The sequence below is a fragment of the Phoca vitulina genome, unplaced genomic scaffold (assembly GCF_004348235.1).
Source record: "Phoca vitulina isolate PV1807 unplaced genomic scaffold, GSC_HSeal_1.0 scaffold13, whole genome shotgun sequence".
Taxonomy (NCBI): Eukaryota; Metazoa; Chordata; class Mammalia; order Carnivora; family Phocidae; genus Phoca; species Phoca vitulina.
Genome location: NW_022589716.1, coordinates 2,233,412 through 2,247,193, shown reverse-complemented (window position 1 = coordinate 2,247,193; position 13,782 = coordinate 2,233,412). Strand labels below are relative to the sequence as shown.

Genomic DNA, 13,782 nt, shown 5'->3' with positions numbered 1-13,782 from the left:
CTCCCTCTGCCTCTCCCCCGACTCATGCTCTCTCTCTCTCCCTCTCAAATAAATAAATAAAATCTTTTCTAAAAAATCATTTTAAATAACAAATGCTGCTAGTGGCAACCAGTCAAGCTTTGGAGCCACACCGCCTAGGTTCAAATCCTGTCCCCACTACTTGCCTCCTGTGTGACTTTGGGCAAGTGACCAAACTACGCTGTGCCTCAGTTTGCTCATCTGTTAGATGGGGACAGGAGAGCAGCCACATCACAGGGTTGCTGGGAGGGCTTAAAGAAGTCATGTTTAGCATGCCTGGCATGGAGAGAGCACTCTGTAAATGTTGGCCATTCTGCCAAAGAGCAGCAAGGTGGGAGGGCATACAGGGACGCAGTGTCAGGAGAGGGCTCTCTGGGGTGACACTCAAGCCACGGCATGATGAAAAGGAAGAGCAAGAGTGATCCAGGCAGAGGGAGCAGCAAGTACAAAGGCCCCAGGGTTGAGCATGTTGAGGAACAGCAAGAAGGCCAGTGTAGCTGGAAGAGTGACAAAAGAAAGAAAGCGGGGATGGGCCTGGGTGGCTCAGTCGGCTAAGTGCCTTTGGCTCAGGTCATGATCCCAGGGTCCTGGGATCAAGCCCTACATTGGGGCTCCCTGCTCAGTGGGGGAGCCTGCTTCTCCCTCTCCCTCTGCCGCTCCCCCTGCTTGTGCTCTCTCACACCCTCTCTCTGTCAAATAAATAAATAAAATCTTTAAAAAAATTTTTAAAGAAAAGAAAGGAGAAGAGGTTGGGGACATGGTCAGAAACCTCGCATGGTCTAGATTCTAAGGGCAACAAGGAACCATGGGAGAGTGTTGAGTAGGAAAATTCAGCCAAGCGTCCCCTGAAGGAGGCAACATCATAAGGCATCACCAGGCAAAAGGGTTCAGCGTGTTCCAGGCAGAGGGAACATCCTGAGCCTGACAAGGCAAGTTGATGTGAGGGTCAGTTGAACCTATGGAGGTGGGGAGTGGCTAGTGGGCAAATCCTGGCATAGGTCACAGAACCTAGTGTCCAGCTGGAGGTTGAATCTTTCTCCTGCAGAGGATGGGGGTTGTGGAGGGTGTGTGAACAGACCGCACGGTCAAATCTGCACGTCAGAAAGACCAGAGGCAGGGGCCAGGCCATGGAGAGAAAAGGACGAATCTAGAAGGTTCAGAACCAATTGGCAGTGGACCTTTCCCCAGCTCCACACCATCCTGCCGCTCACAGAGCCTGTTAGTTCCCCCACCTCCCCTGAGAGGATCAGCTTGGCCGATCCACAGCGGGTGCTCAGGCATTCCCATGTGGGGGCTGTTACTAAGATTTGCTCTGATGGGAATCCCCAGCAACCCCTATTTCACCCCAGGAGGACCCCCAACAGCTTCTTCAAGCAAGCCCCTCGGAGACACCCCAGAGACCTTCTTCCAAGGATAGCTGTATACGACACCAAAATCCCCTCGTGAGAGATCACGGTCTCCAGAGATCCCCAGACAAGTCTTGGAATACACAAAAACCTCTCCACAAACCCTGAACCCCTCAAATCCTGCACAGATCCCAAACTCTCAAAGAGCGCCCCAGGCCACAGAGAAACCGGTAAATGGCCCCCAGGAGATACACACCCTTCAGGAACCCTAAAAGTCTCTTACAGATGTCTCAAGAAGCCCCTTCATCCCTCACCCCCCCCCCGAGAAAGCCCTAAAAACCCCAAAGTGTCTTTGCAGCCCCCAAAGACCACTGGGTCGCCACTGTGGGCCCTTAGGGACCTACCAGAATCCCTGAAGAGCCTCTAGAGGCCTCTCACCGTCACCAAGTCCCCACAAAGACCCCAAATACCCACGGCCTCCCAATCAGCTCCAGCTCTCTGGAACCCCTACCAGCTGCCCAAAGATCCCCAAGTTACCTTCCAGCCCCCTGAGGTCTCCCAAACACCTCTAGAATCTTGAAACTTACTCATCTCCCTCCAGAGACCCTCAAGCTATCCCCTGCAGTTCCCCTCAAGAGACCCCCCCCAACCCGTCACTCTTTCAGGCCCCGGCCCCGCCTCTAGCCCCGCCCCCACCTAAGCATCGCCTCCAGTCTCCAAAGCCCCTCTCCCCAAGCCCCCAGGGCCCCCGACTCCGCCCCTGCAACACCCTCCCTCTGATCACCCGCAAGATGCGCAGCCGGCTGGGGCCCAGGCCCCAACTGCACTCACAAGAGGTCCCGCCTTGCGGTCTTGCAGACGATGCGCAGGAAACGCCAGCCGCCGCCGCCCACGTACACGCCGAGCGCCGCCGCTGCGCTCCAGGTCCACGGCAGCCCCAGCAGCCACAACAGCACGAGCGAGACCACCGAGGCCGAGCCTGCCCCGGGAGCCTGCATCCTGGGGAGGCGGAGAGCGCTGAGGCCGCGGACCGCTGGGGCCCCGCCCCACGGCCAGCCGGGCTCCGCCCCCAGGCCCGGGCTCCGCCTCCTCGGAGAGCCCAGGCCACCCCCTTCGAGCCAAGCCCCGCCCTCGTGCCTGGAATTGGCCCCGTCCCGGACAGACTCCGCCCCCGGATCAGGGCTCCGCCCCGTCCCACGCGGGACACAGGCCTCCCTTTGTGTTCCTAGCCCGGCTCAGGCTTCTTTGCCAATTATTAGTACAGGCCACGCCCTCAGACGCAGCTCTAGGACTCCGCCAGTCACTGTCAAGCCCTACCCCATGTTTGACCTAGCGGCTGGACTCTGAACCCAAGCTCCACTCTCACGACTTGGCCCCAAGCATGGGCTCCACCTCGTCCCTACCACAGACAGAGGCCCTTCCCAGTCACTTGACCAGCTTTCCCCCATTGCCTTGACCTAGCGCTGTCCTCGGTTACAGGATCCACCCCAGTACCCACAGGTCCTGGGCTTTCCTCCAAGTCCTGCTTCTAGCCCTACTCCGCCACTCACTGAGCCCCGCCCCCAGCCTGCCCTCTGGTCCCGCCCACAAACGCACGCCCCTCCCCCTAGTCCCGGGCCTGGCCCGCCCCCAATCCCAGGCCCACGTTCCACCCCTGGCCACTAGCCCCGCCCTCAGGCTTTGGCCCAATCGTCATCCTCCGGGCCTCCCTCTGGCCCACCTAGAGCCTAGGCCCCTCCCCATCTTCCAGCCCAGGCCCGCCCCAAGGCCCTCTTCCGACCTGTCTAGCTCCGAGCTCCTCAGCCTCTTAGCCAAGGCCCGCCCCTTTCCGGAGGCCATGACCATAGAGAGGGGCCCCACGCCAGAGAGACAACGGCCAACGAGACCAGGGGGCTAGAACGGCCCAGAGAGGGCGTCCGCTGTCTTGGAGACACCCAAACCGCTCCCCCCACCCGCCTCCGCGCGGCGTTTAGAAAACACGTGCGCCCGCAGCCTAGGGGCGTGGCTCCAGGCTGAGCTCTAGATGACAAACGGATTCCTACCCGGGGGAACCAGAAAGTCCTGGTTCACATCCAGGGCCTGTCTGTACTGGATTCTTGCCCCGTTTGTCCTAAATCTAGGCTCGGACGCCTGTTGGGTCTTAAATACACATTCCAGGGATCTGGAGAGTCCTAAACTCAGCCTAGGAGCCCCAAAAGGTTCTAAATCCAAACCCCACCTCAGTCTTAATGATACATTTCAAGGACCCAACTTATCCCAAATCCATATCGCAAAATCTTGTCAAATTCTCAGTGTAACACCCCAGGAGCCCAAGGAGGGCAAAATCCACACACCAGGTTCCCACCCGCCCACACCCAAAGTCCTAAATGCCCACCCAGAGACCCAAAAGCCCACCTCCTGATCAGGCACGGGCCAGCGCTGGCCTGGCTGCCCACCACCCTGGTCCCTGGCTGACCTGGAGCGGCTCACAGACCCTCAGTCTTGGCTGCTTCCTCGTGGGTTCCCAGAAGCTCAGGCAGGGACGATGAGGCCAAGACAGAGGACTCCAAACCTAGCTTGAGAAGGTGGGCCCTCCAGAACCTCTATTTCTGCAGACTCCCGGGCCCTGCTCTGCCTGTGTCCTGCGCATGCAGGCCACTGCCTTGGATCCCTCCCTCCAAGCTCCGCCTCCTTTGCCCCCCTGCCCACCCCACCCCAGCTTGTTTTCTGCCTTGCTTTGGCCGACCTTCTCAGCTCTCTCCTTGGGAGGTAGCCAGGGCCTGCTTCCAGCACCATTTGGAGGACAGGGTTGGGCAGGCTCCCACCCCTCCCACATGCCACCACTGGTCCCTGTAGTTGCCCAGGGTTGGTGGAATGGGGGGCAAGGAGGCAGATCTGGAGGACAGGCCCAGAGCCAGCCACCAGTTGGGGCCAGAGATCAGCAGAGTCAGTAATGACCGGTAACTACAGCTGCACTCTTATCCTGTCAGGTAGCACTCTTGTGCTCACCCCATTTTACAGGTAAAGAAACTGAGGACTGGAGCTGTCACATTAGTTGGAGTTGAGATTCACTCATTCACAAATGTGGGCTGGAGGCTTGCTCTCCCACCTCCCCCCACCTCCTCCCCTTTCCTTCTTCCCTGAACTTCTCCTCCCCCTCCACTCTCTGACCCTGATACCTCCATTCTTCCCCACTTCCTCCCCTTCCTCCTTCCGTTCTCTATCCCCCACTTCAGCTTTCTTCCTCCCCTCCCCCTTTCCTCCCCTTCCCCTTTCTTTGCTCCTCTGCCTACTTCTTTCCCCTTCTCTCTGCTCTGTCCCTCCTCCTTTCTACCCCTCCTCTTACCCCCTCCCCTACCCTCCTGGCTTCCCTCTTCCTCCCTTCCTCTTCCTCCTCTCCCCCTTTCTTCCCTCTCCCCTTCTCCATCCTACCAAGTTTACTGAGACCTCACTAAATAGTGCCCGTGACAATCAAACTCTTCCAACTCTGCCCACAGCTCCTGGAGATACTCTTATGGGTCCTCAGTCCAAAATCCCCAAATCCAAAAGGCTCTGGAAACCCAACTTTTTCTTAAGGTGGTGCCAGAACTCCAGGTGTAGGTGTAGGCAGATAGAGTGAGGGGTTCCTGAAAAAGAAAGATGAACCGCTTTCTTAATACAAGAGAAGTCATTTTAGGTTCCCAGCCACTTTGTGATCTACACCTGACTGGCCCTCATTGCCCAAGCACATTGTCAAGTCCAATTGCAGAAGTTCCTGGGAAAACTAACATCCACTACCAGGCCAGGGGAGAGCCTCACCATCTCAGAAACAATAAATCGGGGGTAAAACTCCCAGTGCTTTTTCAGAAGTAAACGTTGACCCGATACACAGCCTTGAGGCATTGCAGGATTTAAACCCCTTTGAGCTCTCAAAACACTGATGACTTTTGCCCCAGTTCTCTACTGATCTTTCCTTTGCCCAGCCCCTTCATGATTATGCATGCACCCTTAGCTTAAAACTTCCCCAATTTTGTCGTATGGAGGGAGAGGACACTGCTTTGGGAAATATCCTCGGTGCTCTCCCTACTTGTTGCAAATAAAACCCTTCCTTTTCCCACTCTTTGGCTTGGTTGTCTTCCGGCTGGACACCCACCACGGCTGGACACCCACCAGGAGGAGAACCCAGTTTCCCGTGACAGAGGAACCACCTCCCTCTCCCCCCTCACCTCCCCCCTCCCGAGCTGACCCAGTCCACTTACCGTGGTCATTTATCCTTTTGTATCCCTGTTATCCCTTATTTATGCCTTTGCTTAATGGCTCTTCCTAGGCCACGATATACAGCATCTTTTACCCTTGATCACACGATATACAGATCTTTTACCCTTGATTACTTTCTTAAGATACAAAAAACTCCCAATTCTTTTTTTTTTTTTAAGATTTTATTTATTTATTTGACAGAGAGACACAGCGAGAGAGGGAACACAAGCCGGCAGAGTGGGAGAGGGAGAAGCAGGCTCCCCGCCCAGCAGGGAGCCCGATGCGGGGCTCGATCCCAGGACCCTGGGATCATGACCTGAGCCAAGGCAGACACTCAATGACTGAGCCACCCAGGCGCCCCCAAAAAACTCCCAATTCTGAAATACAACTGTCCCCTGGTTTTCTGGATGAAGCACTGTCTTATCCCCATTTCACAGACATGAAAACTGAGGCCTGGACACGGGGGCAGACTCAGGTTCTACCCTCCAGCTGGTGGCCTTGGGCTGGCTGCCTCTCCCCTCTGTACCTTGGTTGCCTTCTGGGTGATATTGCCTGCCTGCTGGAGCACTGTGCCTCAAATATTTCTTGATCACCACTGCGCCACGGTTGATGAGGGGCTTCGCATCTGCAGAATGAATGGGCCAGGAACACACTAGGTGTAGGGGTACGGCCAGACATGCATCTCCCTCCCCAGGGTGACCACAAGGGGCTGTAGGCCACAGCAAAAGAAGTTCTTAGGACTTTCCAGAAGGGGAAAAATGAAGCATACATTAAAAGTAGAATATTCAAAGATCATAGCTTGGGGGTTTCACTATAAATAGAACATGAGCACCATGTGGGAGTGAACAATGTCTCTCTGACAAATTCATGTGCCCAGTACAAGTAGGCGTGAGTTTCTTCTGGTGAGTTTCTTTCTGTCATAACAAAGTAGCACAAACCAGGTGGCTTAAAACAACAGAAATTTATTCTCTCACAGTTCTGGAGGCCAGAAGTCCAAAATCAAAGTGTGAACAGCCACAGTCCCTCTGGAAATTCTAGGGGAGGATCCACGCGTTTCTTGGCTAAGACCACCTCACTCCGGTCTCCACCTCCGTGTCCACATGGCCTTCTGCCTGTATGTGTCTCCTCTTCTGTCTCTCTTTTTTTTATTTGACAGAGAGAGAGATAGCGACAGCAGGAACACAAGCAGGGGGAGTGGGAGAGGGAGAAGCAGGCTTTCCGCTGAGCAGGGAGCCCGACGCAGGGCTCGATCCCAGGACCCTGGGATTATGACCTGAGCCGAAGGCAGACGCTTAACGACTGAGCCACCCAGGCGCCCCTCCTCTTCTGTCTCTTATAAGGACACTTGTCATTGGATTTAAGACCTACCTACATAATCCAGGATGATCTCATCTTGAGATTTTTAATTACAATTACCTCTGCAAAGACCCTGTTTCCAAATAAGGTCACAGTCACAGGTTCTGGGTTTAGGACTTGGACATCTCTTTGGGGGCCACCACTCAACCCACTACAACAGAATAAAGGGTTAGAGTGATAGTTCTCAACTGCCCCTTTGGGACACTGGGCAATGTCTGGAGACATTTTTAATTGTCACGACTGGAAGACGGGGTTGCTCCTGGCATCTAGTGGATCAAGGCCAGGGGTGCTGCTAAGCATCCTACAACACACAGGACTGCCCCCCCCCCACAAACAATGAGCTAGCCCCAAATGTCAAGGGTGCCACAGTTTGGAAATCTGGGATAAACAAAAGCCCCAGTCAAGTTGGACTTGGCCCTGCAGCCCCACACGCGTCATTCACTGGATGACTTGGCTTTGAAAATCAGTTTCTCTGAGGCTCTCTGCTTCACCTGCACAATGGAATAAAATCGTACAAACCTGGTAGGGCTGTTCCGAAAACAGGAGCCTGGCACCTCATAAAGATTATAGGAGAGTTCTCCACTACTGAGATCATTGTGCTCTCAGTGCATCTTGCATTCACAACACAGCCGGACTTCCTGGGGTTCTGGTAGGGTGAGGAAAACCTGACCAGGAAATTGTTTCTAAGCAGAATGTGACAAGGACACATTAGGAATGAGCCCATTCAAAAAGCCTGGACAATATGAATTAAATCTGGAGAATGAGGATTTTGTGATTTCCTTTTTATTTTTATTTATTTATTTATTTAATTTATTTTTTGGAGAGAGAGAGAACAAGCGAGAGCACGTGTACATGAGCAGAAGGGGCAGAGGAAGAGGAAGAGAGAGAGAATTCCATGAGGAAGAGAGAGGGAATCCCCAACACAGGGCTCGATCTCATGACCCTGAGATCATAACCTGAACTGAAATCAAGAGTCGGACATTTAACCTACTGAGCCACCCACGTGCCCCATTCTTTTTGATTGTTTAAAGCCAACACGAGGGCGCCTGGGTGGCTCAGTTGGTTAAGCGACTGCCTTTGGCTCAGGTCATGATCCTGGAGTCCCAGGATCGAGTCCCGCATCGGGCTCCCTGCTCGGCAGGGAGTCTGCTTCTCCCTCTGACCCTCCTCCCTCTCATGCTCTCTGTCTCTCATTTTCTCTCTCTCAAATAAATAAATAAAATCTTTAAAAAAAATAAAAATAAAGCCAACACGAAGTTCCTTTCAGAGTCTCTCATGTTTTCCTAGGCCTGGAAAGATCCTCTAGACCTGGTGTATTAGTTAGCTATTGCTGTGTAACAAATCACCCCAAATTGGAGTGGCTTCATACAACAGGGATCGACTATTATCAGGACCCCATAGGTTGCCTGGGCAGTCTCTCTGCTGGACTCGGCTGGCTCAGGCAATCTGCTACAATCTGCCAGTGGCTGGACTGGAAGATCACATGTGTGGCAGTTGGTGCTGCCTGTCCCGGGAGCGTCTAGTTCACCTCTGTGAAAATTAATGAAGGGAAATCTCACTGAAATGCAGTTGAAGGCCAGAAGGGGGAGCTCTCCTGCCGGTACCACTCCCACTTCAATTACAGGAAGAGATGTCAATTATAGACCCTTAACAGAAGAATCAACAGGAACGAATTATCATTCATAGACCCCAACAGGAAACTGTGGACATTGCATCTCCTATTAGAAATTGACTACCCAAGCAACTCTGCCAATGAGAAAGCATCATCAGCCTGAACTCCTGCTTCTCCCCAATGGACTTCCCTTCAAAACAACCCCTCCCAACTTCCTCTTTCTCCATAAAATCCTCTCCTTTGTTTGTTGGACAAGCCTATGGTTTTTGCCATAGTTTGCTGGTCCCGAATTGCAATTCTCTGCTATTCCTGAACAAGCGCATTTTTGTTGGTAAAATAATTGACTGTTTTAATTTTAAGGTCAACACCTCCATGTGGCCTCTTATCCAATAGGCTAGAACAGGGGTCTGCAAACTGCAACTCACCAGCCAAATCTGGCTCGCCAGAAGCTGAGAATGGTTTTTACATTTTGGAACGGTTGAAGAAAATCAAAAGAGTAATATTTTATGACACGCGAAAATTCTATGAAATTCAAACTTCAGTGTCTGTAAATAGAGCTTTATTGGAACCCAGACACATAAATTCATTTACATATCGTTCAGAGCCACTTTTGCAAGACAGTGGCAGAATTCGAAGTTGCAAGAGACCCTATGGCCCACAAATCCAAAAGTATTTACTACCTGGCTCTTTACAGAAAAGCTTTGTCAACCCCTGGGCTAGATCAGCTTCCTTACCTGGGGCCTCTGGAGGCAGCCTTCCAAGAGAATGAAAATGGGAAGCGAGGATAAGACTCATCCTCCAAACTCACACCTCACGCGCACCACATTCTCTTGTTCAAGCAAGTCATGAAGCCAGTCCAGATCCAAGGAAAGGGGAACTAGTCTCCATCTTTTGATAAGAGGGGGTTGCAAAATACTGTGGCCATGATTTTCATCCTTACCAAGGGATCTTAAGGTGGGCTGTCCCGACTGAATTGAGGAGGGTGGAGAAAAAAAAAAAACCCACAGATTTATTTTCATTAACTTCTATTGACCTCAAAAATAAAGTTTGCTAGCAAAAATGGATTTTGTTTGGAAATAGTAGAAAATTGTGATTCGGGAGAAGCAAACTACAGCAAAAACCATAGGCTATTTCAACAAAGAAGATGAACGTTATTTTATGGAGAAGAAGGGAGGAAGTTGGGAGGGGTTGTTTTGAAGGAAAGCCCACTGGAGAAAAGCAGTTCAGGGTGATGATGGTTAATTGGCTGAGTTGCAGGGGTAGTTGACTTATTGTAGGAGATGCAATGTCCCTCTTTTCCTGGTGGCAGTTGGAACTGATCATTCTTTCCTGTGGATTCTTCTGTTGAAGGTCTGAAATTGACCCTTCTTCCTGTAATTGACTGGGAGTGGTATGGTGAGAGCTCCCCCTTCTGGCCTCCCATCTCCATTTTAGCAAGTTTCCCATTATTAATTTTTACACTTCTAACTGGAATGCAGCATGTTTTTCATGTCCTGTCAAAGCAGGTATCGGCCAGCCCTGTGACTTTGTCTCCTGTGGAAATCAAAGATAATTTCACATCATATCCTGGCCATTGCAGGCAGGCATCTCAAAATATCATTTATCACAATAGAAATCACAATCATTTGTAGAGCCCTGGTGAATCACGATTACTTAACCCATTCAATTCATGAGGAAGCACATATATTTTACATCACAACTTAATAAAATATTTTCACACCCATATGTCAGGATGACTGCTTTCCTTTGCAATCCTGTGCTTTTTCTTAATGGATTTCTAGCTGTCTCCAGAGAAGGAGCCCATGGGCAGCCCGCCCCTACCCTCGGAGGCAGCACAGAATCAGGCCGCGGTTTAGGCAGATTAGTGAGGTCCTAAACCGGCCTCCTAAAGATACCTAATCCCAGACCAGCAGCCAGCCAGCAGGCCCAGGGCCACACAAAGTCCCTCAGCCGTGTCCCCAGCTCTCAGCCAGGGCTGCCATGGCCTCCCTGTTCTCTGGCCACGTCCTGATTCGCAACAACAGCGACCAGGACGAGCTGGACACGGAGGCTGAGCTCAGCCGCAAGCTGGAGAACCGGCTGGTGCTGCTCTTCTTTGGCTCTGGGTCCTGCCCGCAGTGCCAAGCCTTCGCGCCTATCCTCAGGGACTTCTTCGTGAAGCTCACAGATGAGTTCTATGTGCTGCGGGCAGCCCAGCTGGCTCTGGTGTACGTGTCCCAGGATCCCACGGAGGAGCAGCAGGATATGTTCCTTAGGGACATGCCGAAGAAGTGGCTCTTCCTGCCCTTCGAGGATGACCTGAGAAGGTGAGGTGGGAGAAGAGGTCAGGGAGGGCTTCCTGGAGGAGGAGCTATTTTTGCTGAAAGGTTTGTTTATTGTTGCCTCTGTTCCATCTGGAATTGATGAGCACGTCCTGTGTGCCCATCTGTACCCAGACGGGGTGGGGAGGGGGCCACCCAGGGGGGTGCATACGCCCATTTCTATTTAGCTCCCAAGGAGCTTACAACCTAGTTGGGGAGAGAGACGTGACACAAAGACTCAAACAAATATATAATAAGAAACTGCAGTAATGGTCCAGAGGACAAAGGGAGGATGCCATGTGGAAATATAATGGGGAGACCTTGCTGAGGTTTGGGGTCAGGGGATGCTTCCCTGAGGAAGTGGCTTTAAAGAAAGACCCCAAGGCCAGAGAGGATAGGAAAGAGTGAGGAGAGGGAAGGGTTTCCAGGCAGAGGGCACAGCAGAGATAAAGGCTGGGAGGCCACCAGAGAAAGAACAGCCAGTTCAGGGAACTGTAAGTAATACCAGATGGGAGAGGTCTGTAAGCATCATGTGGAGCAGCGCCACAAACCCCATCTGAACGGGAGTGGATGTGGTCCTCAGAGTAGCTGGGAGCCTGTGAGGAGGGCCCTGGAGCTGAGAGAGAGGTGGGTAGGTTCAAGCTTTGCACCCAGCTGCCCAATAAACAACACTACAGCTCGTGGCTTTCTTAGAACCTTCCCCTTTTCCGCAGTAAGGCATCCCTTCTTTTTATTTATTTTTTAAAAGTTTTTAGATTTTATTTTTTTAAGAGTTTATTTCTTTATTTGACAGAGAGAGAGCACAAGCAGGGGTAGAGGCAGAGGGAGTGGGAGAAGCAGGCTCCCAGCTGAGCAGGGAGCCCGACGCGGGGCTCACGATCCCAGGACCCTGGGATCATGACCTGAGCCAAAGGCAGCCGCTTAACCGACTGAGCTACCTAGGCGCCCCTAGATTTTATTTTTAAGTAATCTCTACACCCAATGTGGGGCTCAAACTCACAACCCTGAGATCAAGAGTCACACGCTCCTCCGACTAAGCCAGCCAGGCGCCCCGGCTTTCCTTCTTTTTAAACTCGAACTTTTCATTATGAAAAATGTCCAAGATCCCACAAGTTGGAAGAAGCATACAATGAAACCCAGAGCAATCGTTAACAACTTGCCATATTTGCTTTATCTACACGCCTGGGGAGCTTGCACGGAGCCATTTGAAAATGAGTCGCAGGCTTTCTGACACTTTACTGATTTCGTTAATTTTGCTCCACAAGTTGAAAGTTTCTAGAGACCTTCATTCTGCACCCAGCATTATCAGAGTTTGGACACTTGCTCACTCCTTCTGCCCTCTCTGCCGCTGAGGGGGATCTTTCCTGCGAACCGGCAACATTTCCCTTCCCAGGGTGGGATGAAGCTGTGAGGGCATCAGAGACAAACTCGGACCTGCTGACCTCGTTTGAGGCAGGGTCCTCTCGACAAAGCCTTCACTCGGGCTAGGTTAGGTGTCTGGACAGAGAGTGAGCGATTCCCCACCCCCTTCTCCTCACCCCCCTCCTCTCCACCCTACACACACACACACACACACACACACACACACACGCACACACACAAGCACGCTGACGGTTCCCAGATAAAACACAGGCTGCCCAGTTAAAAACAAATTTCGCGTCAACAATGAATAATTTTTTAGTATATGTTTTTTTATTTTTTTAAAGATTTTATTTATTTATTTGACGGGGGGAGAGAGAGATCACAAGTAGGCAGAGTGGCAGGCAGGGAGAGAGGGAGAAGCAGGCTCCCCGCTGAGCAGAGAGCCCCACACGGGGCTTCATCCCAGGACCCTGGGATCACGACCTGAGCCAAAGGCAGACAGATGCCTAACCAACTGAGCCACCCAGGCGCCCCAGTATACATTTTTAGTATAAGTATATCCCACATAGTGCATGTTGTGATGTGATATATAATATATAAAATATAATATAATATAATATAATATAATATAATATAATATAATATAATATATGAAATGGTAGCATGTCTGAGGTATTGGAAACACAGCGCAGAGGCCACAGCGGCCTGGCCTGGTCCCTGGGCGCCCCCAGCACACACAGTGCACACGGAAGGCGCTCAGTAAGTCCTGGGAGGGGGGATGTGTGGCTCCCCAGCTCGGGATCAGCGACCGGCTTCCGACCGGCCTGCCCGCCCGCCCACCCCGCAGGGACCTCGGGCGCCGGTTCTCCGTGGAGCGCCTGCCGGCTGTCGTGGTGCTCAAGCCGGGCGGGGACGTGCTCACCCGCGACGCCACCGACGAGATCCGGCGCCTGGGCCCCGCCTGCTTCGCCAACTGGCAGGAGGCGGCGGAGCTGCTGGACCGCAGCTTCCTGCAGCCCGAGGACCTGGACGACACCGCGCCGCGGAGCCTCACCGAGCCGCTGCGCCGCTGCAAGTACCGCGTGGACCGGGAGGCCCGGGGCAAGCGCGGCTCGAGGAGCGGGAGCCCGCCCGAGGGGGAGGGCGGGGCGGAGGGCGGTGGCGCCGGGGAGCTGTTCTGACCCCTGCGGGGAGGATGCGCCGGGGGATTCTGTGCTGCAACCTCCCGAAGAGTGCCGCCCGGACACTAAGGGGACACAGCAGGGGACACTTGAGGCAGACGTCCTAGCGTTGGGGAGCAGCGCCACCCCCCAGCACGGGGGCCTCGGACTAAACAGCGGGGCTTCAGGAGATGCAAAGTGCTGCGGGGTGGGGGTGGGGGTAGGGGTGAACAAGAAGACAGGCAACCCATTCAAAACTAAGCAAAGGACCTGAAGAGGCATTTCTCCAAAGAAGATACACAAACGACCAGCAAGCACACGAAAAGATGCTCAGCGTCATTAGCCATTAAGGAAATGCAAATCAAAAGCACCGTGAGATCCCACTTCACACCCAGTAGGATGGCTGTAATCAA

The 13,782-nt window shown here is 52.8% G+C and overlaps 2 protein-coding genes across 3 annotated transcripts in view; one reads left to right on the top strand and one right to left on the bottom strand.

Moving 5' to 3' along the window:
• SLC27A1 (solute carrier family 27 member 1) overlaps nucleotides 1–3,984 on the bottom strand; it is a 30,715-nt gene extending 26,731 nt beyond the window's left edge. Inside the window, exons 1-2 of one of the 2 annotated variants that reach the window (XM_032412371.1) lie at nucleotides 3,820–3,984; nucleotides 2,196–2,363 (exon numbers count right to left, since the gene is read on the bottom strand). In XM_032412371.1, the coding sequence (XP_032268262.1) occupies nucleotides 2,196–2,362 (167 nt within the window). In that variant the 5' untranslated portion in view covers nucleotide 2,363; nucleotides 3,820–3,984. Of the gene's footprint in view, nucleotides 1–2,195; nucleotides 2,364–3,758; nucleotides 3,783–3,819 lie in introns of those variants that run through there. The other variant, XM_032412373.1, reaches the window with a different exon arrangement.
• Nucleotides 3,985–10,527: 6,543 nt separating this feature from the next.
• NXNL1 (nucleoredoxin like 1) lies at nucleotides 10,528–13,390 on the top strand. Its single transcript, XM_032412122.1, has 2 exons — nucleotides 10,528–10,853; nucleotides 13,057–13,390. Exons 1-2 carry the CDS (start codon nucleotides 10,528–10,530, stop codon nucleotides 13,388–13,390), a joined length of 660 nt encoding a protein of 219 aa, XP_032268013.1.
• The last annotated feature ends 392 nt before the right edge of the window (nucleotides 13,391–13,782 follow it).